The sequence below is a fragment of the Hermetia illucens genome, chromosome 5 (genome assembly GCF_905115235.1).
Source record: "Hermetia illucens chromosome 5, iHerIll2.2.curated.20191125, whole genome shotgun sequence".
Lineage (NCBI taxonomy): Eukaryota > Metazoa > Arthropoda > Insecta > Diptera > Stratiomyidae > Hermetia > Hermetia illucens.
The window spans coordinates 3,637,777-3,664,840 of NC_051853.1; the positions used below are offsets into that span (position 1 = coordinate 3,637,777).

General features: G+C 47.6%; 1 protein-coding gene across 10 annotated transcripts in view; it reads left to right on the top strand.

Annotated features, from left to right (window-relative positions):
- The window catches only part of LOC119656644 (zinc metalloproteinase-disintegrin-like jararhagin), a 973,582-nt gene that overhangs the window by 730,502 nt on the left and 216,016 nt on the right, over nt 1-27,064 (top strand). For 9 of the 10 annotated variants that reach the window (XR_005250066.1, XM_038063100.1, XM_038063098.1 and 6 more), the window contains 2 exons: nt 8,588-8,878; nt 25,315-25,484. Coding sequence is in view for 9 of the 10 variants with exons in the window: in XM_038063100.1 (XP_037919028.1) it covers nt 8,588-8,878; nt 25,315-25,484 (461 nt within the window). In the remaining variant the exon portion in view is untranslated. The remainder of the gene's footprint in view (nt 1-8,587; nt 8,879-25,314; nt 25,485-27,064) is intronic. The other variant, XM_038063094.1, reaches the window with a different exon arrangement.

Here is a 27,064-nt window from a genome sequence, read left to right on the forward strand (position 1 = left end):
AACTACCTTAACCTGTTGCCAAGAAGAAGACACGTAGCCCAGAGCAAGACATCCTCGAAAAATATTTCTTAGAAGTCGCTCTAAATGCTCCTTATCCTCCTTTAGCATTGCCGGATAGATGCCATCTATGCCAGGTGCTTTGAAATGTTCAAAGGACAGTATGGCAGCTCTCACCTTTTCATGGATAACAACCGCTTTCCAAGTGTTCCAGTTCCCCTTGCAACGCTTGCGTGTTGAAGGGGTGGCAAGAACCGTCAACTCTCCCCCTACCACTTCTCTCACCCGTTCTCCCGGGTGGTGTACTTCCAGGAGGGTCTTTACTGAGTCCAGTCTGGAGCTCGTGAAAGTACCGTCGGGTTTTCTAAGAGAATCCAACTTGGCTGACTCATCCCTTTTGAGGACTCTGCACAGCCTTGAAGTCTCCCTTTCGCCTTCCAGTTCCTCACAGTACGCTCTAAAGGAGTCTCGTTTCGAACACCTAACGAGCCTCTTATATTCACGTTGTGAGTTCCGGGAATTTTAACCAGTCTTCGTTCTTGTTACTTTTGCAAGCACGATTTAGAAGTCGCCTGGTTGATTTCCTGAGTTTTTGCAGTTCTCGGTTCCACCAAGGAACCGTTTTACCGCTTTGGCCTCGGCAAATAGGACAAGCCTCTTCATAGCACTCTAAAAGTGTGCAGTTCAGAGTTTTCAATTCATCTTCCAGCACCAAGGGAGTCCTTATTCGCCTAGGGAACTGCACTTTATTGCCAAGAAGTTCATTGAACTTTGCCCAATCCGTTTTCCTAGGGTTCCGTCTTTGTACTGCAGACTGTTCGCCCGCAATAGTCAGATTGAATTCTAGATATCGGTGATCTGACAGTGAGACTTCGTCTAGCACTCGCCAGTGTGTAATCAACTCTAACAATTTTGGGGTACAGATTGTAAGGTCAATTACTTCGCTTCTTCTCGGTCGCACGAACGTAGGGGCGCACCTTACGTTTGCAGTCATAAGACCAACTGAAGTGATGAAATCAAATAGCTTCTCCCCTCTTGGATTGCATTTGCTACTGCCCCAACAAATATGTTCAGCATTCGCATCGCAACCTATTAAGAGTTCGAGACCACTTGATTCTGCATACGCCACCAGATCCCTAAGCTCTTGCGTCGGTGGAGGATACAACGAATCATAGGGTAAATAAGCGGAGGCAACTATGATGTTTTTCCTCTCGCCATTTATCTGGTATTGTATGATGACCGTAGCTAAGTCCTGGGAACAAGATTGTCTCAGCATAGTTGCCTCTAACCGTCTTGACATCAGGACGCAAACTCTCGGTCTTATGGATCTTTCGTCGTAGAAGATCCTAGCCCCCTTTACTGATCCAATGCCACAGATTCTGTTAAGTCGAACCCACGGTTGTTGCACCAAAAAGATATAGGGGAAATCTTGTAGCTTTGTCATTCTCGCTGCCAACAGGTAGGAGGGAGCTTTGGCATGCTGCAGGTTGATTTGACCAATCTTTATGTTTTTCGACATAAACTTAGTCTACTGTCTTATGGAAAGCAGTTAGAAGCATATGCGGCGGTCCGCGTATGACGGGGTTTCCCCCACACCGTACCGCCAGAGACTCGACCTCCTCGTGATTGATTTCTCTGAGAAAAGCCGTACTTGGAAGTACCGCAGTTCCCATATTCTCATCCACGAAAGATCTCCTCTCATCCCGCAGAGCATTCGTCTGCTTTCCACCTAGCACCTTAATTGGCTTGCGGTGTCCGGGTTGCATACATTCGATCACTCGAACTGGCATCAAGTCAGTTCCGTTCACGTCTCTGGCTTCCCTTCCTTCCGCCTGTTCCTTGGAAGGTGTAGGAGAAGTTACTAGCAGGTAGGATTCACTCTGTAGTCCCTTCTCCAGTTCGAGCCCCCATACGGGGGTTCCGCCCCTGTATGCACTATCCTCCGCGCACGTCTCCATTGTGGGAGAGCGTACCGAAGATGCTGCAATTTGCTCTATGTTGTGTGAGTCGAAGACCATCATTGTTCTTCGCTCTCAAAATGGAGATGATGCCCTACAGTCTCCTGATATGACTGAATTTCAGTCTATATAAGAAAAAGTGGAGCACCATATGGTGACTTCCCCTGAGCACATTCAGACTCTGTTGGTCCAGTTCGAATACCAAGTCAAAGCCCTCCACGTTTGTAGATTGGTCCTTCCTGACATTCATGAACTTTACCCTCCAGTGTCCAAAGTCCATGCCCGGGTTCTGTTCACCCAGCATGCGGATGATGTCCTCTGCCTTCCTTCGAGGGCCCGGTAGCCAACATCCGACATTTTCTGTCCTGCGTAGCTCAGTGTTCACAATAGTGAACTTGGGCCGACCGCCGGAACTCAAAATTGGGATTACCTGCTGAAGCCACTTTAAGGCAGCCTCATCAGCGCACTCTAAATGGAGAAGCCCATCACGAAAACCTTAATTGTTAAATCGTGGCTTCGTTCCAGGTTCCAGTATTTTTTTCCATAGCTCTCCCATAATGGAGGACCAATGACTTCAGGAGAACGGAGCTGAGATTCTGGCACAAAAGCCTTGGATGAAAAGTTTCAAAGTTAATAGAACGCTTTGATATGGCAAAGGGAAAATGAAAATGCCAAAAAAATAATAATTCCTTTTGGACCTACACACACCATACTCAGATCTATTAACAGAGCCAGGGAACATGTCCTGTGACAGATCGCAATAAATCAAATCAGAGAAATACCCAGTGAGAATGAAACGAAATGGCCTCGACAACAGGTGTTCGCTGGTGCCTTTTATTTGCAATAAAATTTTGACGTTCCTCCCCACTCCTGGACTCGCCCACTTTTTATTTCATTATGTATAGTACACGCTCGTTTAAGTACGTTCGAAATTTTTCAGTCTGTTGACTTGTCCTTGGAGCAATGACGACGAAATTGCGTGAAATTGTTGATATGCTCTCTCGCTTTCTTCGCCTTCACTTTCAATTTCCTTTTATATGATTACGCACATATATTTTTGCTTATTTGCCAATCGAAGTTGTTTGCCTCATCTTAAGCTTCAATGATGAAAGGAAGCAAACGAGCAAAATTACTGAAAAGACCTCCATCGTCTTGCCAGGATTTTGTTGCTGGGAGAGATTGTACGAATTAATGACGCCCATTTTAGGTCTACGGCGAAAGGCAAAATTTCCAAAGGCGAACAGTTTATTTTTACAAAATGGATACAAATCAACAGTCAACCAAAACGAACTTTCTGCTTCTGGTGTTGTAAGGCCTTTCATGGGCTTTCTACTTCTTGAGTGGTTACAGTCAAGTCAATGAGAGCGCAAATGGAATTTACGAGAAAAAAAGGCCCAAAAAGGATCGACATCGAGCAAGGGCAATTCAACAAATTATTCAAATGGCTTATCGTCTCTCTCAGTCCTCAGTCCAAGGCATGAGGTATCAACCCGCTCCAAATTCGTTGACTGCGATGGGTACTGTGGTAAATCTCATCCGCCGCTTTCCCTGAAATTCGTGCAAAATTTGCTTCGAATGTGTCCTACCGCTGTAACAATTGAACGTCTCCTCGCCGCCGCCACGTCCGACGAAATTCTTGCCCTCCCCTTTCCTTGCCGAAATCATCTTTTCCTCCTCCTCCTTCAACTACGATTCTGTCACCATAAGATCCATTTCACCAAACGTATGCCCCTTTATCATATCGTGTGTATATTTTCCCTGCCTCAGCCCCTCCCCCCCCCCCTTGTACGTGAATTTCCTCAACAGATTATCAGAGGTCCTAATCGTTTTGTTCCCCTCACTTCCTTTCATCCTCTGTGGCCACTTTAATCTTCGCATGCTCTCCTGGGCCATTACTCCTAGCCTTCCCTCCCTCCCTAATAACTCTTCCCTTCCACTATCCACTTTCATGTACACCTGTGGCGCCCTCCAGTTTAACCTTTCTGGAAACCACTTAGATCGCACTCTTGACTTTGTCCTCTCTAACCTTCCTGTGGGTGTTGCCCTTCTCAATCCTCTCATGCCCCGTCTTATGTTGCCCCTAAAGCCCATCACCCTGCTCTCGAATTCGATGCTCAGATATCCGAACTCCACTCTCCTGTCACCTGCAAACCTACCAAGTTCAACTTTCGTGGGACGAACTTCGAAGGTCTGAACTCAGCCCTGGCGGCAATCAACTGGGATCCCCTCTTCCCTTCATCAATATGTGACAAACCACTCAACACCTTCTATACCATTTTACCTGATCTTTTTCCCTATTACGTCCCCTCCTCTCCTAAGTGCTTCCACCCTTACCCTGCCTGGTTCACCACTGAAGTCCACAAAAAACTTCGTCAAAAACACACTGCGAGGAAACAGTTCCTGTCTTCTAGAACCTATACTGACTTAGTTTTTTTCAAAACTGTGCGTTCCATTTTCAAATCCTTAATACGTAAGTCCAAAAACGAATATTTGACCAGTGGTCTGGTCCCACATTCCCAACTCCCGCTGTCCTACCCGTCCACTAAATTCTCCTGCTCCTCTGTTCACTCCCCCAACTATCTTATGATTTACTCTGCTGCTACTTTTCCTAAGTCTAGGCTTCCCCTCCTTTGTCCGAATCCCTCCCGCTAGTGGATGTAGCCTACTCTGCATCGCCTACCATTCTCCTTCTTACCCCTCTCCTTTTCGCGTACCTCATGGGCAAACTTGATGAAAATGTCTAAATGTCTTCCAAACCTCTTTTTGCTTAAAACTGGTCAGTCAATCTCCCTTCCCCTATCCCTCGTTTTCAATAAAAGTGTTGAAGTGAATCATTTTCTCGGCTTGTGGAAAGAAGCTCTCATTATCCCTATTCACAAAAGACGCGATCGTGCGCTTGCCGCGAATTACCGCTCCATTTCCCTCCTCTCCTCCTGTTCCAAAATCTTTGAAAGATATCTCAGCGAGTAGTTGTCCGCCCACTTTGACCACCACATAATAAAAGAGCAACACGGCTTTGTTAACCATAGATCCACTGCCTCCAACTTGCTTGACTTTACCAACTTTGTCACCAATGTCTAAATTCATGGCATGAAGTATATATCATTTACACTGATTTCGCTAAAGCCTGTAAATTATAAGATACTTATATCAAAATTCTCGTCTCTAAGTGTTCCCATACCACTTCTTTTATGGCTTGCCTCTTACCTTTCCAACCGATCCTGCCGCGTCTTTTTTGACGACTGCACTTCCCGCTCCATCTCCCTCTCCTCCGGCGTCCCACAGGGATCTATTCTAGGCCCTCTGTTATTTTTATTTTTTATCAACGACCTTCCCCCCTCCTTACTTGTCCCTGTTTGCTCTAAATCGACGACCTTAAGCTGTTAACCGATATATCGTCGCCTATGGACTGTGTTTCCCTTCAATCTAATCTAAACACTATAATTCATTAGTGCTCGGCTAATGGTTTAGTGCTAAACGTCAGAAAGTGTCACTCAATATGCTACTCCCTAAAATCCTCACCCACTTCTTTCTCCTAATCTCTTAAGGAACATTCCTTGTCCTGCTTAAATTCCACTCTAGACATCTAGACCTGTCACTTTCGACAACGAGCTTCGCTTTGACGGCCATTGCCCCGAAACCCCCAACCGAGCACCAGGCTTTATACTTCGCCCTCCTCAGATTTTGACTCCATTCAACCCTTCTGAGCTCTCTTCAATTCCCCCCGCGAGGAATACCCTCGGGTACTGCTTCGTGATCTGGTCACCTTCCCGTAACTGTAATTGTCTTGCCCTTGCTCCCTTAAATAAATAAATAAATAAAATAGTTGTAACGCTACGCTCATTGATGCGATCCAGCTTCTGCATCAGCATACAATGGTGTTAGCGGCGATCTAACAAGCAGTTGGAACGGCCAACTCCAATCTGCTGCCACCTGGTGCATCCCCGGGCTCACTTCCACTATCCCGTGCTTTATCTGGCGTTCATATATCACCAGCCACTGGTTCATCCCCGCTACGCACTTCACCTAGCATGCCTGCAAAAGTTGCGCAAAATATGGGTTCTATACCTAAGTCCCCCGTGCACGTAACCCGCCTATTCCAATTGCTTCGCACTGCTTTGATGCGGCTCCGATAGCTTTGACCTTCCCCGTCGAATGTGCTTCATCAGGCGAGGAGGAGGAGTTCTTGGGAGCTCCATAGCTCTTCCAGTAGCAGCTAACCCATCTTCAGCGCGCTATCTTTCCACCGGATTATCAATGCCTTCCGCCGCAGTGTACTAGACATCAACCGCCTTCATTCGGAGCTCCTCTTATTCGCACTCAGGCCTCCGCTACTAGTCGCATCACCGCCTAAACAACTTTTGATTACCAGACTTGCCGATTGTACTTCTTCTGATGATATTCTTAACGACATCAGAAGTAAAGCTGGTATATCTGCGTCCCTTTCGCGTGAGTTAAACTGACGAAGGGTGGCTCTTCCGACCGCATAATTGCATCCTTCAAAGTGACGTATCCACATGCCGCCGCCCAACCCTCCTTTTAACCGCAGGGGGTATTTGTCTAGCGAACGAATTTCCATGTGACCCGGCTGCCTCGCCGAGTAGCGTAAAAAACTGGTCAACCTAAGTGCTTAGCTGTCATGTTTCAATCGTTCTGCCCTGGCTTTCCAACACCATCTCATCTGCATAACTGAAACATGGTTGGATGATAGGATTTTCAGCTCTAAGCCTATCGAGGGGTTCTCTGTCTTTCGCTGCGACAGAGATCGCGTAACTTCAGGTAGGTGAGCTGGTGGAGGTGCCTTGATCGAGGTTAAGCCCCTCCTAAGAGCCGAATCCATCGTTTCTTCATCTTCCACCCCCTACGGTTGTATCACCTTACGTGTTTTCCCTCCAAACGTCAGTCCCTTTATTATATGTTGCGTATACTTCCCTTGTCTGAGCCCCTCCTACCTGTACGATGGATTCTTCGACAGTCTTTCTGAAGTCCTTACTACCTCTCCTTATTTTTCCCTCTCTCCCCTTCATTATCTGTAGTGACTTTAACCTCCCTTTGCCTACATGCCTGAACGACTCCTGCCTCAATCTTCTCTTGCTTTTCCCTATGTTGCTCCTGGTGCCCATCATCCTGCTCTTGAATTCGAAATGCAACTGCCACGCTTCAACTCCCATATTACCCACAAGACCTCTAAGCGCAACTTTCGGAAGAGCAACTTTGAGGGTTTGAACTTAGCTCAAACGTCAATTAACTGAGCTCCCATTGTCTCACCATTAAACCGCGACCAAGCCCTCCTCTCCTTTATTGGATTCTGTCTGATCTCCTTTCTAGTCACGTTCCTTCCTCCCGCAAATCACTGAGCTCGAACCCTTTATAGTTCACCACTGAAATCCATAAAAAGGCTGCGATGAAAAAAGCCTCTAGAAGCCGTGCAGACTTTGACTGTTTCAGCACTCTCCGATCTTCAGTTAAGTCGGTGATAGTTAAGTTTAGGAAAGATTATCTGGGCAGTGTTGAAGTCGAATTGTCGCGTGGTAACTTGAAGTCTTTCTGGCCTCACATCCGTAATGCCCGCAATGCCTCCCACTCCCTTCCCACTTTCATCAAATTATCTGGCTCCACTGCTACCTCTCCCCAGCTATGCTATGATTTAACGTCCAGTTACTTCTCCTCGGTGCATAACTCCTCTTCCTTTTCTCCCCCCACCCTTCTGAGTACAGCTTCCTCCGAATCTCCTGCCCTCTTTGGTGGAGTTCCTGGATTCGATGCAAATGTCGGACCCGGCCCCGATGATCTTCCCAATCTCTTCTTGATTAAAACCTCTAAGTTCATTTCGCTTCCTCTCTGCATTATTTTCAATAAGAGCCTCGAAGAGTGTGATTTTCCCAGTCTGTAAATAGAAGCCCTTAATTTTCCCGTACACAAAGGCAGTGACCACACACTTGTTGAAAATTACCGCCCTATTTCGTTCCTCTCGTCCTGCTCCAAGATCCTCGAAAGGTATGTCAATTACCAGTTGACCACCCACTTCGACCACCTTATAGGTAAGGAGCACCACGTCTTGATAAAGCGTCGATCCACGACTACCAATCGTCTGAGCTTCACCAACTTTGTGGCCAAATGCTTCAACTTCCGTCAGGAAGTCTATGTCATTCACACGAACTTTTCTAAGGCCTTCGATTCCATTAACCACGAGACACAATTGTCTGAACTTGCCTCCCTCAACATTCCGCCACCATTTATTACATAGCTTGCCTCCTACCTTCGCGGAGCTCGAAGTCTGTTTCCATTCGCTGATCCCGAGGCTATGTTAGAGTTATAAAGCACTACAATTTGATCCTGTGGACTCCTTTTCGCACTTTAGTTTTGAGCGCAAATAAAATAAATAAAGTCCCCAAAAAATGTTACTAATAAGTGAATAATAAGGAACTCCAGACACCTCGGTTTTGTGCCGAGATCCACCAATTCGATATCCCTAAAAGCTGTCTAACGTCTTGACCTACGCCATCGCTCCATCTCAGGCAGGGTCTGCCTCCCCTTCTTTTTCTACCATCGATATTGCCAAATCAGCTTGAATTAAAATCCCAACAGTAAAATTTGATGACTTACATGATTTTTTCTTAAATTTGTTTCAGCAGAAGCACCCGCATGTCATTTTCGAGGCTCGAACGAAAGCCAATAAGGGTTGTGCAAATACAGGCCACTTAAAATGGCGCAATGTACGACGACTACTGCCACCCGTTTCGGAAATTGTCGAGGAACCACATCCAAATGGTGCCGGTCGGTATAAACGTGACGTTCGCGAAGCAACAAAGTACATTGAAACCGCAATATTTGTTGATAAAGCCATGTTCGAAAAGAGAAACGGAAGTACAAGGGCACAGGTGATACACGACGCGATACAAGTAGCAAATATTGCTGATTTGGTAAGTTTTGATAAAATGTTATTTTCAGATTCGTCATCTCCCTGTTCAGATTCATCATCTTCCTCTCATCTCATCTCCAGGTATTCAGATATACCATCTTCCTCTTCTTCTTTAGCCTTTGTCTTGCTCAGTAGCGAGGTCGACGAGCCCAGATCGACTACACCGTTTTTCTTAGTCATAGGTCTGATTTGGGTCAAATCGAGAAGCTCTCAAATCACCATCTAACTAATGAAACGATAGTTACTACTATCGGTCCTTTAGTAGTCTTCCATCAACTTCAAATTCCAGACCAATCTTAGAAAGTGGGTCCTTATCAACGCAAAAAAACATTACCAAGGAAAACACCATCGGGGATGTTCTCGTTCCAGATATGGTCATGACGTTTACACCAATGATCCAGCACTACATCTTTTTCTCCACTGCCGCGAGGCGTGGTTCATTTTATTTGATAGTCGCCTAGCACTTGGAACCATAGAGAGCAACGGGGCAAACTACAATGCGGTAGATTTTGGATTTGAAATGTTGATTGATGCGCAATCATAAAAAATGCCAGCTGTAGAACGCCACCTCATTCAAGTTCAACTCTCAGATCTGAGCAAGTCGCTGCCATTTATATTAACAGTGCCTGTCTCACTGGGGTTGGTCGTCAAAAACGCTATTCAGACTCAGATAGAGCAGTATGAGATCATCCCACTATTGAACAAATTGCTGAAGGTCAACCTTGTTATAAGACGCCAGAAAACCCCATCCGCTTATATCAGTGTTTAGGGCGCATGACATTAGATACTCTTTGGGATGTGTCCATGATAAGAGCAAAAAGGTGTGCTGAGAAAGCGCTCCCTTGATGAATGCCAAATGAAACCTGAGCAATTTTATCATACCTGCCACAGATTTCTTTCCATCGACTTTGTTTTCACTATGGAATCCACCACCAAATAAAGGCAGCCTTATCTATCTTCATGAATGATAACTACGGCGCTAGTAATTTCATTTTAATGGAACTATTCTTCCTCAGACCGTGGTGCCATTTCGACATTTTCCTGCCATCTAGACTCCCAAACCTATACATCATTTCAAAGGTCTAATTGCCATCTCTACAAGTGATCACGAATCAAGCCTCTTTTCTCGAAATTGATAGCGTACTCGACTCCCTCATCTAACGTATCATAATATAGCGAGTTCGTTTATGTATGGCCGGATTTCCGCTAGTGGATGTGATGCTACTCGTCACAACTGAAAACCATCAGCACCAAAGATCTGATCTCTGATGTGTCCATAAGCGGAAAATTCACGTGGATTCCGCTTCCTCATTACAGGAAGGATACGTATCATCTTGCATAATTCCTATTCTGAACATATGTCCAGTTAGTGAATTATGACCAGTCAGAATCTCCATAATAGCTCAGCAAGTCTTCCTGCTTTTCGACAGTATAAAATGTTTGGTGTATCAAGTAACATGCCAACTGTCATTATAGCTTCCTAGTTTATAAAGACAGCCTTAGTCAATCCTACTGATACTCCACCTTCCACCGAAGATTCCGCTTCTTTGAGTCCGATTTCTCTGGATATTACCGCACCTGATGGTGCGTCACATTCATGTCCTCCTGTCGCAGCTTGAAACCTTCCCAGATTGACGGCATTCGGTCTCCTTGGTGCCATTTTCACACCAGTAGCGTCAACGTCCCCAGGTTCCCTTTCTTCCGCTCTTCCTGGTCCCAAGGAGAAAGTTATCGTACTTGCCTTTCTGATTGGCTGAGCCATAGGCACTAAATGCAAACTTTCCCTTCTATGGTTTTCCCCGTAGAAGGACATAAACTGTTTGAAGGCTCAAAAGTCCGCGCCTAGACTGGGACCTAATTGCTCATTATCGCGGATGGATTCAAAGTCTGTGGCGTCTTACCATTTGGAGAGTTAAAATCCATAGCTCCCATATGCATGTTTTTGGACACCCTTTTAGAAAGACGCTGCTACGCCAGGTTGCAGGAGTGTGTGGGACGATCGCGGGACCACCGTGAAGTATTACTTCGCGGGGGAGGCTCTGGTTCGCTATACCAGCTCGTCCATGTCGCGTCTCCGTCGCGCCGGCTTCCGAGCTCGATCCAACTCCAGGAGTTTTGTCTGCACCACGGCTACTGCCTCATTTACCTCCATCCAGTTTTCCTCCGACTTCAACATCTCTTCCACCAGGTTCGAGGGCACGATATCCGCCCCTAAGATGCTGTTCAACCTCCTTTTCTGCTGCAGAAATCTGGGACAATGGAACATAACGTGCTCCGAGTCCTCGGGTGTAGCACCGCATTCAGGACAGTTGGGAGACTCGTCCAACTCGAAGCGATGCAAGTAGTTCCTATATCAACCGTGTCCCGTAAGGAACTGTGTCAGGTGGTAATTCAATTCTCCGTGCTTTTGGTTGACCCATTTCTCGATAGGCGGGGTCAATGTGTGGGTCCACCTGCCCTTGTCGGAGTTATCCCATCGTTGTTGCCACTTGCCACACAACTCCCTCCTGATGGCTTTTCGGAAATCTGCATTCACCTCGGCTGGATTTGCCTTCCGTTTTTCGTAGAGCCAGTGTGCCTCGCTCGCTAGAAGATCTATGGGGATTATTCCTGCGATAACACACACTGCCTCCGTCGACGCCGTCCTAAATGCGCTCCCTTAGCGCAATTGGCCGGTATGCCGAACATATCTTCCTCCGGTTGACAGCGTGGTTCAACGCTCCCGCCCAGACAGGGGCCGCGTATGGCAGGATCGACCTCACTACTCCCGCTATGAGTAGCCTGCGACTATACTTCGGCCCTCCCACGTTAGGCATCATCCTTGCAAGGGATGAGCTGGCATTTGCTACCGCTCTCGCGCATAATCCAAGTGTCCCTTGAAACTCAGCTTGGCATCGATCATCACCCCCAGGTATTTAACAACCGATTTTGAAACGACCTCACGATTACCAACCTGGATGGTAACCGTGTTGTTCTTCCTACGGTTGGTAATGAGGACCGCCTCCGTCTTTTCGTCCGTCAGGTCCAGCTTGACCATTCGTAACCACGACTTGATGGCATGAATGGTTTCATTTGCATAAAGCTCCACGTCCTCGGGATGCTTTGCAATTGCAACTACCGCCAAGTCGTCCGCAAAACCAATCAGCGTTGTCTCCTCCGGCACGCGAAGGCCAAGCACTCCGTCGTACATTATGTTCCACAGCAGTGGTCCAATACAGAACCTTGAGGCACACCTGCTGTCACAATGTACTCCTTCGGCCCGTCGTCCGTCTCATACCAGAGAAGTCTATTCGAAAAGTAACTCTCGATGAGCCGAGCCAAGTAGCTAGGAACACCCAGTTTGGCCAAAGTGCCCTTAATCCAGCCCCAGTTGGCTGAGTTAAAAGCATTTTTGACGTCCAGCGTCACCAGAGCACAGCACTTGCCCATGGCCATTGCATTTCGAGCCAATTCCACGACCTTTGCTACTGCATCGACCGTAGAACGGGCTCGCCGAAACCCATATTGCCGCTCTGAAAGACCACCCGCAAGCTCGATGAACGGGAGCAGCCTGTGGTATATCACCCTCTCCAACATCTTCCCCATGGTGTCTAAGAGACAAATAGGGCGATATGAAGAGGGCACGCCGGGTGGTTTTCGAGGCTTCGATAGCAAGACCAGTTTCTGCCTCTTCCACTGGGCGGGAAACACTCCTTCCGCCATGCACGATTCGAATGTGCTTGCGAACCACCTTGGTCTGGCCTTGACCGCCACCTTCAGAGCCCTGTTCGGAATTACGTTCAATCCCGGGGCCTTGCTGTCCTCAATACGTCTGCAGATTTCCCAAAGTTCCTCTTCGGTAACATCAGGGAACGAGAAAACGTCCTGCTGAGCTGCCAGTTGGGGTTCTCTTTCGTCCTGCTCCCGCTGCGGGAAAAGAGTTGTAATTATTTGCAACAAGAGCCGTGGGCATGTCACCTGAGGTGATTTTCGTCGGCGGATCTTCTTCATTACAACTTGGTAGGCTGTACCCCACGGATTCGTATTAGCCTCCATGCAGAGCTTCTGGTAGCATTCCCGCTTGCTTCTCCGAATGGCCTTCTTAAGGTTGCTTCGCAGATCCCTGTATTCCTCCTCACGCTCCTGGTGCTCCGGCCTTCCTCTTGTCCTGTGGGAAAGTCTCCTCGCTCGGAGACAAGAGGATCTCAAGGCAGCGATCTCCGTGTTCCACCAGTAGTTTGGCCTCTTGCCGTGGTGCAAACGTCGTCATGGCACCGTAGCGTCGCATGCTTCGGTTACACGCTGAGACAACTGTGTGACCCTTTCCACCACTGTTCCATCCGGATCATGGGCTCCCTCCAATGCGGCCAGGAATGTCTCCTCGTCGAAAGCTCCGGTATACCAGCCAACCGCCTTAGCCTTTCCACCTCCAGAGCATCGTTGACTGCTTCCCCGGTTCCCAATGCGGAGGAAGACGCCCTGGTGGTCACTGTGGGTGTAGTGCTCACTCACTTGCCAAGCCATCTCCCTCACCAGTGAAGTGCTAACAAATGTCAGGTCAACGATCGAACCCGACCCTTTTCCTCGAAAGGTGGGTACGCATCCAACGTTGGCCAGCACGATGTCCAGCTCCACAAATGACTCCAACAGAATTTGACCTCTGGTGTTCGTCGATCGGCTTCCCCACTCCAGGGCCCACGCGTTGAAATCGCCCGCAATGATTTTAGGGCTGCGGTCTCTAGCGTCCAACACAAGACTGTCTAACATCTCCTCATATTGTTGCATAAGGTTGCACTAGGAGGAGCGTAGCAGCTGTAAATATGGACACCGTTGACCTTCGTCCTTATAAAACCGGCTGCCGGGGGGGGGGGTCATGACTTCCTGAATGGCCTGTCTTCCGCACGCCCAGATTGCGACGTTGCCAGACGCATCCACCGCCCAAGTCGCACCGCCGTAGTTTCTGTACGGCTCGCAAATAACCCCGACATCGACATTCGACTCTCGAATGGTTTGCGAGAGCAGGTCCTGAGCTGCCTCACAGTGCTTGAGATTGATTTGTATCAATCTCATTTGCCTGTGCGGTTCAGCTCCCTCCTATATACCGGACATCTGCTGCTTCCCGCAATATGCCGGCCGTCCACGCCCTCTTTCCCACTACATAACATACACCGTGGATCTCCGGTGCAATCTTTGATGAGGTGGCCCTCTTCCCCACACTTCCTGCAACTCCTCGACCTATCATGCTGGCTAGTGCATGCCGGCGCAAAATGGTCGAAATCGAGGCATCTGAAGCATCTCTTTAGAGATATTTGCTCCCTGAGCCTGCACACGACCCAACCTACTCTTACCTTGCCCGCGGTAATCAACTTAATAGCTGATTCCGCCGGCAAACTAATAATAGCGGACACCCTTAGTGTAGTTGTAAACTACTACTCCCCACCAAAACAAGACGGTGTCCGAAGGTTCTTATTTGGAACTAAGAACTTGCTTAAGTCATTGAAGAGCAAACTAACCCGAAAAACATCGATTTCGCCATAGCCTTTGACACTCTCTCTATTCAAATTCCGCTCCACAATCATCTCTTGGATTTCCTCCTACTTGTCATACCGTCCAATTTCTTTTAATGGGTACACATCCTCTTCCTTCCCTCTTTTCTGTGATGTTCCTCAAGGATCCATACCTGACTCTCTACTACTCCTGTTTACCATCAATGACCCCCCTCTCTCCATCTTCACCTGCCCGTGACTGCTTTGCGCTAACAACCATAAATTATTTCCTTTTGTTTTGCCTCCATTGGACTGTTCTTTATTGCAGTCCAACTTTGATACGCTGGTCCGTTGGTGTTTAGTTAACAAGCTGACACTAAACGTCAGCAAATGCAACTGGATATGCTACTCACTTAAACCCCGCCCAACATCTTTTCCCTACTCTCTTGGTGGGCAACCACTTTCACTACTGACCCCGTTTAGGACCTCGGATGACAAAAATCCCCAGTTCGTTAACATCATCAATCGCGCTTCCAAAATGTCTGGTTTTATCTCACGTTTCTACTCCGACTTTACCTCAATCCAGCCCTCCTTAACACTTTTCAACTCCCTTGTTCTGACAACATTCAACATTCTTAAATATTACTGTATGGTCTGGTCCCCTTCCGCAACGGAGACTATTGCACCCTTGAAGCTAAACAACGCAAATTCACCTGGACCCTCTTTTCCAAAAAAAAACTTTCTCCCAATAGATTATACTTCATGGCTCCGCGTCCTCAATCTCCCTTCCCTGCAACAACGTCGCATCTTCCTTGATATGTGCCCCTTTTCAAACTATATGATTGCCTGTTGCACTGCTCTGCCAACTCCGATAATATTTCTCGTATCGCCTCTCGTAGTACACATATCACGGACATTTTTGAAATCCACTCCTTTCTAACGACTTGCTCCGGTGCAATTCGGATGCCGTCTCCTGGGAACTCACTTGATGTCACGACTGCCTCTCGAGTTCTCTCCCTGAATTCCAGTAGGGCTTGCATAGCCACAAGGTCGCTGTCAAAGAATTCTGAAAGACATGTATATTTTGAATTACGTTTAAGAATGACGCAAGCGCTTGGTTTTTTCACAAGAGGAGTCTCAAATTACCTGCATGCTTCCTCCTTGCAGACCGCGAATCTGCCCCTAGGACACCCAGATGTCCTTACCCAGTAATGTTCTCCTTGGAACTTGCCCTTAAAATTATCGCCTGGTGGACTTTTATCCGTGCTATCTTTGTGCTGGTCATTCGCTCCGTTATTGTTTAGAGCTCTTCCCCACTGTCGGAGTATCACCCTCCGCTTTCATGCACATCGCTGTCCACCCTAAGCCCAAGAAGATTTAGGTCCACGTCGGCCAACTTCTGATCTTCACTGGGCAGCAGGTCTACTTCCCTGGTTCCCTCTCCGCTTCTATGGCACCAAGATTCCTTCAGGGACCTCGGTAAGTTTTCCACCCGATGTCTCTTCCCAAGGGTCTTTTCTTCGCTTTTCCCTGTGCAGGTGCACAGGTATGTTGCCAAATCTATACCTGATATGGCAATTCCTTCCTTTGATTGCCTCCAAGGATCGGTCACCTACCCCGATCATGAAAAGTCTACCCTTGCCCTCCACCTTGCTTCTAAAGACTCTCCATAATTACGAATTAGGAGGTCCATGAGGTCTTCCGTTTCTATTATTGTGGCTTTCGAAAGAAACACTGTCCCCATGGGTGCCCCTGGTGTATCATCCCCAGCACATATCGACAACCTGGCAATTTGCGTTGATTACTTCCAGCCTGTGGGCCGCAAGATGCGGACTCAGCATAAACCCAACCAAAACGCAACTGATGCTATTCACCACCAAGACAAGGATACCTGAATTCCATCTACCACGGCTGAATGAACAAAGATTGGTTCTTTCCTCTAATGTAAAGTATCTGGGTGTAATCCTGGATCCTAAGCTAAATTGGAGGTTGAACATAGAACTGAGGGTTAAGAAGGCCTGTATAGCCTTCTATGCCTGTAAGGGAACCTTTGCAAAGAAATGGGGTCTCCGGCCGAGGATGGCTCTCTGGATGTACACCGCTGTAGTGCGTCCGATCCTGACGTACGGCTCTATTGTATGGTGGCAGGCTTTGAAGAAGAAATACAATAGAACGAAGCTTAATAGGATTCAAAGATCCGCGTGTGCAGGTACTACGGGGGCTCTGCAGTCCTGCCCGGCAGATGCTCTCAATGTACTCCTGCATCTCCTGCCCCTAGACCTCCACATCAAATATGTTGCAGCGTGCAGTGCCGTCAGACTACGTGAGTCCGGATGCTTGGCAGCGAATTCCTACGGCCACGGTCTCCCAGGTTTCACCAGTGGAGCTGGAGCGTGATTCGAGCAACAAGCGTAACATAGCCATTCTGACCGACAGCCAAGCGGCCATCAAAGCCTTGTACTCAACGACGACAGCTTCCCGGTTAGTGGGGCAGTGCAGAGACGCGCTCAACCATCTGGGCGGCACGCTCAAGATCACTCTCCTGTGGGTTCCCGGGCATAGGAACATAGACGGGAATGAGCGGGCTGACGGATTGGCCAGGCAAGGCTCTGCTCTTGGCAGTCCCTCGGGGAATACAGTCGAGTCTACTCGCACTACCTAACAGCCGCGGGCCTGAGATGGCGAAGGCTTACAAGCTGTGCCAAATTAAGGAGAATTTGGCCCGCTTATAACATAGCCCGATCACGAAAGCTCCTATGCCAGACGCGTGCAAATGCATTCAAGATTACGGCGGTCTGCACGGGGCACTGGCCCATAGGAGACAATGCCGCTAGGCTCGGCTTACCCTACAACTCGCATTGCCGAAGCTGCGGAGAAGGAAGGGAACCCCTCATGCACTTTCTCTGCGATTGTCCAGCTCTGGCTCGAGTCAGGCTGCGGACACTGGGTAAACCATTCTTTGGGGACCTCAGTGAGATTTTTAGCTGCAGGGTGGGAGAGCTGCTTTCCTTCGTGAATGCTACGGGCTGGCTCTGAAGATCCGAGCCAGCTGGACTCTGCTTCCCTGTTCCTATAACAACAGTGACGGTCTTAGGAGTTTGTGGCATCAAAACGGCGCACCAAAGCGCTAATTGGGCTCCTCCGAGCGGCCACTAATACCTACCTACTTCCAGATCAATATGTATGATAGTGAGGCCTCACTGACTACCCCAAATGCTCGGAATGCAACAGTAATCACTGATAAATTTGCATAAATGGTAGGCTTTCAAAGAGTATCACTTGTTTTGAGTTAAAACGACCATTGCAAATCGAATTTACTCCTCCACTAATCTGACTTTGATGTTCCAAAATTCATTAAATCTGTTCAGTGTCCAATAAAAATCTTCCATAATTTGCAAAGTTAAATTACTAAAGTTCATTATCCCTCGAAAAAAAAAATTATCATCAAAAACACCCGAAATGCCCAGCTACCAAATAAAATCTGAATTAGACTAATTACAACCCCACGATCAAATAGAAAAATTAATAAAGGGCGTAATTCACTTGGCTCCCTTAATTACAATTTACACTCATTTTTTCCCGGTTCATTTAATTTCATAATAATGCCGTTTCCCAATTATTGGAGCTCTCCTTTTTCACGCAATAATTTTCACGCGTATTTCCCTACTGAGAAAAACTTTTTGGAGAAATATTTTTCACGCTTTGTGGCCCTTCTGAACCATTGTCCTCCGGAAGTTCTACCTCATTTTCTTTTCCCGGTGGAGACAAAAAAAACCTCAAGTTTCAAGAACCGCTTACAAGTGGGAGGATGAAAAGTTTACATTAAGTAGAAACAAACGAAAGCGAGCCTGCCAGAAGAAACAAGGAGAAGCTGAACTACTATCGTTTGCCAGAAAATAACCCCGCGAACAACATCCTAGAGGGATTCATCTCAATAGAATCCCAGCAGTGCCTTCTGTGTTCGCCATACTATACCGTTTGGTCCTAGATGCAGTACGACAACTTGTTTTTATTGGAATTCATTAAAAGCCGGTGATAAGTTGTACGTAAAGCTACCGCAGTGACTTTGGCACCCCATTACCAGAGCTACCCTGCTCGTTCTCATGCTGGGAGACACGGTATCACTGATGTGGTACTAGGACCCCTACCAAACGTGAACAAGTGTAAACAAAATTTTAAATTATCATTTGACACATTACGATCATACTTGGGCCGAATAATGTCCTCAACCCTCAGCCCTCATCCCTACAAGCGCACACCTACAAACATGCACAGAGCCAAGCTTGGACTACTTCACATAATTACACTATACAGTAGCCACAAAGAATTGCAAATTACGTACTGTGCCATTATAATTTCTCCGTGAAAACTCCTCTTTCAGTAAAAGAAGGTTTTTCCTCGTCGGTCCTTTGGCGAGAGCGCTCTCATTTAACTTTTCTAGGGAAAGGAAAACTTTTGCCAGGATGCTGCTTGCTATGCTCTCGAAAATTCACACTCTTGGACCTTTTAATGTTTCCTCCTTGACTGAGACGTAATCCTTGAAAAACTTCGCTGGGACGCGCTACACTCAACCCTATATGGGGGACGTCCTGCACCCCCTCGTCACTCTTTTCTAGACAGGCGTTGCTTTCGCTATGATTTCTTTAGTGTATACCGCGCGATGGGAGAAGAAGTCACGGAGGAGATAAGAAGGAGCGAACAGGCTCAGTGGTAACATTGCAGAAACATGGCGGCCAGGCAAGCCAAACAACTTTCAAATGGGGACAATGTTCCATAATCTGTTTGCCACTGTCAAAGGGACCTTTTAGTTATAATTTAAAATTATCGCTGTAAAGATTTGTTGACGACAATGACACGACCAGCACTAGCAGAGCTGCTTCCGCTTCTACTGTGTTTCTGAAATTTGTTTATTAAAATGCGACAACTTAGTTTTCGTTTGTAATGTTGCCTGGGTAGGTCCTTGTGACGTCGTGAAGGGGACACTCTACGTGTACATATTTGAATAACATTTGTATGAAAAATGATTATGAAAGTGTCGCGAAGATAATACTTTGCTATTCAAATCGCTGCTGTATCTCAAGGATTTATGCTTTGTTGCCTCAGTGATGTCGCAAACTTGGTCTGCGGAGCCATCATGAGCTCAAAATAGATGCAAATGCTCCATAAATGTCCCGGGAAGCCTGTCAGCAAAGGATTTGCTAATGAATGAGCTCCTAGTAGGCTACATGTTGTTTTTTGGGAGGGGGGGGGGGGGACTCTCACTACGGCCCGACTACCAACTAAACACCTCCTCATGGTCAGAGAGCTACCCTGGAACTGTTTGTCACATTTCTTCGAGCTAGTCCCCGAACTCTCCCGCCTTGCGGAGGTTTCAAATCAGGGAATTCCTTTCACCAACGGGAAGGAGAGGAGAAAGGGTTCAAGTAATCCCATGCCATACGGCTCCTCCACCGGTCGAGCTATATCTTCTTTGCAACAAGAAGGACCCGAAAGTAATGGGCAACACGGCTCTATCTTTCAGTGCTCCCTAGCATCTCCTCAACAGTGTTGTCTGGAGAGAGATCCTTTGTGTTTGAATAGAGCTACTAACGAACCCCCCCCCCTTTCCGCAAGAAAAAAAAAGTGTGATGGACGTCGTCCACAACTCCATTGCAAAATACACAATCCGTAGATCCTGCCTTCCCAATCGTGTGCGGATAAGACTAAAAATCTCCATGCCCACTTAAGAGCTGAGTAAAGAAAAAGTCAGTCAGATTCAGCCACGCACCTAAGTTGGCAATGAGCCGCGCAGTGCATCTGCCTCTAGCTTCATTTTGCCAAGAGAGTTGTCACTCATCTAGGGCATGTTGCCGTTCTTCACAAGCAACCACCTCCCTGGGCTCTTCCCCCCTTGCACTTAGATATGGCTTGACGCTCCTTAGCAAGAAGGGCAACGATGATCACTCTCACGATTACCATCACCGCCGGTTCAGAGACAGTGCGGTACACTGATGCCATCCGCAAAGCTCCTCCTCCTTGCCAAGAGCATCAATCCATACCTCTGCACTATAAAGCAGGACAGACTACGTTGAACTCATCAAGAGACGTCGCCTGCTAGACGTAGGACCCCCCAATATTTGCCATTAGTCTACTTAACGCCGAAACTCCGGTTGAAGCCTTGCTCGATGTTGATTTGCTAAAAAAACTAATCTTTGAGTGAAGAGTCAGCCCGAGGTACTTTACCGTTGGTTTTGACTCGATTATCGACTCACCGAACGATATAGGACTGAAGGTCGGAATTCTCTTTTTAGTCAGGATGACTACTTCAATTTTTCCAGTGTAAGGTTGAAACCATGGACAGTCATGCATCCCTTTACCCATCGTATCTATATGCAATGTCTGCTTTGCGCCTGTTCGACACTGGGGCTAACAAAAAACGCCGCGACATTATCTGCCTAACCGACCAAGCGCGATTCATCTGGCATGTCGAATTTAAGTAGGCTATGATAGGCAGCATTTCAAAGGTCCGGCCCTAGGTTGTATCCTTCGTTACCCCCGACGTGGCCTCCATTCTCATCTGACCTTATAGCGTTTCATAGAGCAAGGAGCGGTTCGGCACGAAGAGAGTATTGTCTAATATACCTAGAATGTCTTTCCATCTTGACGTCACGCATTACGAAGAGCAAAACACGTCGAGTTCGGCAACTATGTGCCTCCACTCATCCAACGGCATCCATGACTTTCATGGCAGCATCAACTGTGGATTTCTCTGCTCTAAAACCGAGCTGCCGTGGAGATAAGCCTCCAGCAGCACATAATGCTTCAGGTCTACTTCTGGTGAGCTTTTCGAGCGCTTTTCCAGCCGTGTCAAGCATACAAAATAGGACGTATGAAGACCGCAACTCAGGATCACCTATCCCTTTGCTGATCAGCGAAACCATCGCCACCTTCTAACGATAATGAAAAATGCCCTTTTTCAGGCATGCGTTGAATGCGCCGAGCAGTAGGCCTGGCCAATGTTGGAATGCCAGTTTATATACCTCTCCTGGAATGCTATCAGGTTTTGTTGCCTTCTTGCTTTTCAAAGAAAGGACTGGCTGTCTCAGCTCTTTTATAGAGAAAAGTGAACAGTCCACGGCGCTCTCCACGCTGACATCATCATCCCGTACGGGATGCGCAGGGAATAGTGCCCGTACAATGTGGTCCATCTGATCGGCCTCCGCAGAGCCCCAATTTTTCGGGTTACCAGTTTGTAACCAAGTCCCCACGGGTTCCCATTCACCCCGTCGACCAGATCCTGCCAGCAGCAAGTTTTTCTCCTGTTTACTGTGCTGCAGGGTTTCCTTTTGGCTGATCTGTACTCTATTATTATGATACATTCCCCTTCTCGGTCGTTTAGACGTTGTGTTAAGCGGCAAAGTCTATTACACTCCTTTCAGAGCTCGACAATTTCCACCCTCCGCGAATACATAGAAAATTTGCCACTTCTCGATCCTCTCCTTGGCAAGGAGGCTTCGCAGGCCGTCGTTATCAGCTTCATAAGTGAAATTACAACAGTGTCAGCTGCAGCGCCACCACCCCCAGGAGTACCCTCCAACGCAACCCCACCTGTTCAAAGAGTTTCGACAAAGTTCCCGGTGTTCACCTTACCACTTTCCACGTACAAAAAGAGCGCACACCGAGAGTTGGTGTCCACAACTTAAAAGGCAATGTATTGATGGTCACTTGCCGACAAGTCTTCCGGAACTCGCCACCTGTCCAGCAGCAACTCCAGTGACTCCAACGCGAAGGTTACATCTGGAATGCTTTAAAACTACTATTTAAAACTACCAGTCCGGTTTTCGCCGCCATTTCGAGAATTCGTATCCATCTGGAGTCTGAGTGAGGCATGTCCCATTCAATTATCCTAGCATTGAAGTCACCCCCGGAACCCCCCATCCGTGCCCAAGATAGCGTCCTCCAAAGCATTATGACATTGAAAAACATTATCCCCAACCACTGAATCCAGACAAAGCGGTCTCCTCGACCTTGGGCAAAAATCCTAAGGAGGGTGCCGTCCCGGCCCCAGATGGCAGCGGTACCTGATATGTCAGGGTGCCATAAAACTGGGTCCTTGTTTCGGTACTGCTAAGTGATGAGTACTAAATCAGGTGTGGTCTCCACAGCGAACTGCGCTAGCAACTCGTGAGCGGTTGCACTCCGGTGCATAATGATTTGTAGGATGCGAATCATATTGACCGCGTCCTAGCCCTTTCCAGTTCTGCTCTGAAAACCGGACACCGCCCCAAGCCGCAGTGTGCGCAATGTTTTCATCAGTCACGCCACGGTCCCTGCATAGGACGCAACTTTCCTTTTCATTCTGTCAGGTCCCCAACAGGTTGCAGATGTGTGCCCATAATCTAAACATCTGTAATGTTTGATTGGGGCGGCCCGGATTCGAATCCTACACACTACTCAACCAATTCTTATTTTCCCGCTATTTAGAAGCCTCGTCACTTATTGCTCCCCAACTTCCACCAGAGCTAGTTTTTGGCCTCAGGAGTTCGCAGAGATGATACCAATCTGGACATTGGTTACCTCCGGACATTCGCGTTTGATGACCTCTTCTACCTCGCTCTTTTCTGTGAGGCAGTCAAGGTCTCAGATTTCCAGAGAGCACGTGCGTTCCAGGCTGGAAAACAAAGCTTTCTCTCCCAGAAGCCCCTTTATTGCTTCACAGAACGTAACTTTATTTGTTGTCCTCGGACCAAGTTCGATGGACTCCACCACCCTTCGTTTTACGAATGGTAGAGACTTCTGCCCCGCTATCTTCGGATTTGGTCTTGTAACGAATTTCACTAAGGACTTCCGCAAATGTCTTGCCTTCCCTCCCTCGGCTTAATAAGCAGAGCCGGTGGTCTAGTCCTCCTTCGTCTATCCACCTTTTCATTTGGTGTTCCGTCCTTCGTGTCCGCCTTAATTTAAGACAGACATTTTTCTGATGACGCGACCTGTTGTTGTCTCTTGTTCCTCTTCGCCTTCTTCTTTTGAGCCCTGGAGAGTACCTGAGTCTCCTTCAGATGTCCCTTCCTCTTTTCGTTTTTTTCCCAATTCACTCTGCAATGGGCTGTCTGTAATCCGTTTGGTACTCGTAATGTTCTCGTCGAGAGGCGTGGTTGTGTGCTTCCTGCGGATTTTCTCTTACTCCCCATGTCCGCCTATAATATGAAATCCTGTCCAGAAGCTCCTCCAGTTCCATTAGCCCGTTTTTTACCCCTTTGCTAACGTTTTTCTGGAGGAACGCCGCAAATCGCATGTGCTTCACAATTGCCGCGCATTTCTTAATAAACCTTTCCTCTTAAGCTTGCGCCAGAGTAGTCGACAGCCCTCCCACTCGGCTTATATTCGAACCCATTTGGTTAGTTTCGACAGTTTCTACTGTGCCTATTTCCGCAATTATTGCACAACGTAGTATGGTGTGGGTTGGTGTCTCCGTTGCAGATGCCGTATCACTTTGCAAGTCCTTCTCTCCAACTGCGCGTTTCGCTGTCTTGTCGAGCATTTCAGCCCTTGTTGCGTTCTTCCCTGGACTCTGGGGCGAGTGGCGCATTTTCGTGCTGCGAATAAACGCATCCAGCTCACTTTCCACTTCCACTATCTCCTCGTCTGATTTGTTTTTGTTCTCCATTTAAGTTATTTTCCAGCGGTACGTGTGCAAGGGAGCGGGTCGCAATAGTCAAGAATGGATGTACTCTCGGAAACAAAGCCGCTACCCCAGTTCCCTGAGGCCTAACTTACGATTAGCTGATCCAGGATCTCACGGGCGGATCAGCCTCGCTCGGAGCAACGCGGTCGATTAATATCGGTTCAATGCCCACTACCCGATCAGGGTCCCGAAGGGACTGGCCACTGGTAGACGCCACAGCTACCACTTTGGCAGAGCTAGGCTCACATTACCCCATTTACGTTACGATAAGGAGTTGTCGACGGCTCCGGGGACTCCTAGTGTGTCCCGGTGTGCATCGGTCAATAGCAGTTCGCTTTTCACCGAGAAACTTTCTTGAGGCTACTACCTAGGACGCAGATATTATGCCGGCTAGGGGGTTAGGACTACTTGCTCAGGCACCTCAGGGACGCCACTCCCTGTTAAGGGTTGTTGACGACCCCTGAGGCAGCATTCTATGGCAATTTATTCAACACACTTGGAGTTTTATGTGTGTATCTTTTTATAAGGACTGGAACGAGTTTTTCCCTAAGCCGCCTATTTAGAAAAGACTGTCTTGAGTTGCTGCAGGTGTCTCCATCTTGGAAAACTTTTCCAGAACATCCTTGGTCTTCGCTATTCCGCCCCAAGTGAATGAATGAATGAAAGCTTTTCACAGTATTTTTTTGACTTTATTTTTTTACGCCAGAAATAAATCCCCAATCTAATCCGTAAATGGAAATCGTTCTCACAATAATCGAGTGCGGGGGCTAACAAAAACCGTTGCAAAACCGCAGCCAATTTTCACTTAATGTCCTACAAAAGATTTTCTTTCCCCTCCTAGAATTTTCGAATCTATGGGCCACAAATAGGCCAAATAGAATGCTAATCGTTGCACGATTTCTCTTCATCCAAACCCTATTACGACCCCTGTACCCAAAACACATTGAACGGCACAGCATCAACATTTCATGGCAATCCCATCCCAGGCGAATTAAAATGCAAAACACGTTCTATAGGTTAAACTGTGAGGAAAACACTCCTTTGCCTGCCTACAGCTTAGGTTAATCCACTGCCACCATGTCCCGAATAAATGATTAACTTCTTTATTATTTCCTGTTCTTGACTGGGCTGTCGAGCTCTCCCTATGCCTCTCTCTTCCTGTCATGGCTCTATCTAAAAACGGATCGCCTTGATGCTTATTTAATGACCTTCTCCCGGAAATCATGTCATTTAGCTAATTATCCTTTGTTCCTTTTAAATATTATCTGAATAAAGTGAAATGTACAATTACAATTGCTCTCCTTTCAGTACTTTCGGACGCTGAACACTCGCGTGTCTGTCGTTTACATTGAAACCTGGGGAAAGAATCAAATCGTTATAAACACCACGAACATCAGTCAGACCCTGAACCGATTGAACGAGTACGCCCAGCGGTATACCATCAACAAAGTGGAACGGGACACAACTCAGCTTCTTACGTAAGTACCAAAGTTGCCAATAATGAGTCCTTAATTTTTAGAAATTTGAAATTATTGTAAATTAACGGTCGTTATATTTTGAAAATGTAGGCAACTGGAATTAAATCCTTGTGGAAGTCCTTTTACCATAAGCTGGTCTACACATGGTAGAACGGATGTCCTGAAAAGTAAATCGACCTCAAATTGGACGCTTCGCTACTGACCTTAGGCTCCTTTTAGGATTGGGGTAGGTAGGTAGGTATCAGTGGCCGCTTCGAGGAGCCCAATTGGTGCTTTGGTGCGCCATTTTGATGCTACAAACTCTTAAGACCGTGACTGTTGTTATGGGAGCAGGGAAGCAGAGTCCAGCCGGCTCGGATCTTCAGAGCCAGCTCGTAGCATTCACGAAGGAAAGCAGCTCTCCGACCCAAAAGCTAGAAATCTCACTGAGGTCCCTAAAGAATGGTTTACCCAGTGTCCGCAGCCTGACTCGAGCCGGAGCTGGGCAATCGCAGAGAAAGTGCATGAGGGTTTCCCTTCCTTCTTCGCAGCTTCGGCAATGCGAGTTGTAGGGTAAGCCGAGCCTAGCGGCATGGTCCCCTGTTGACCAGTGCCCCGTGCAGACTGCCGTAATCTTGAATGCATTTGCACGCGTCTGGCACAGGAGCTCTCGTGATCGGGCTATGTTATAAGCAGGTCAAATTCTCCTTGACTTTGCACAGCTTGTAAGCCTTCGCCATTTCAAGCCCGCGGCTACTAGGTAGTGCGAGTAGACTCGGCCCCCGACAGCTGCCAGAGGGACACCGACTGTATTTGCCGAGGGACTGCCAAGAGCAGAGCCTTGCCTGGCCAATCCATCAGCCCGCTCATTCCCCTCTATGTTCTTATGCCCAGGAACCCAGAGGAAAGTGACCTTGAGCGTGCTGTCCAGATGGTTGAGCGCATCTCTGCACTGCCTCACCAGCTGGGAAGATGTCGTCGTTGAGTACAAGGCCTTGATGGCCGCTTGGCTGTCGGTCAGAATGGCTGTGTTACGCTTGGGGGTCGAATCATACTCCAACCATCGACAGATTTCCAATATCGCCAGTACTTCCGCCTGGAATACACTGGCGTAACCTAGGAAACCATACCACTTGGATACACCGTGTGTATTCGAGGAAACCCCCGCGCCGACTCCATAGGCCATCTTTGATCCGTCCGTAAAGAATACCGTATTATAGTCTTGCAACACGCCGTCGGTCTTCCACTTTGCCCTCGCTGGAAGGTCCAGAGCAAAGTTTCTTGTGAAGTTTAGCTTGCGTGTGACATAATCCGTGGAGGATGCCCAGATTCCTCCAGGTATTTCATCTTTTCTTTTTTTTTTTTTTTTTTTGTGCGTACACGGAGGTGGAAAATCTTAGAAAGCCACGTCCGCCGCCCGAACGGCGGAACAACAGCGGGCGCGTGTGGGATTCACACCCACTAAAACCACCCCCGGTCTCTCCAGCCCCAGCCCCGCGGGACCACCATTGAGGTATTACTTCGTGGGGTAGGTTTGCTCTTAGGCACTCATCCTTCTCCTATTTGCAGCTTTCCTCCTTCTTTGTTCTTTCAGCAACTCC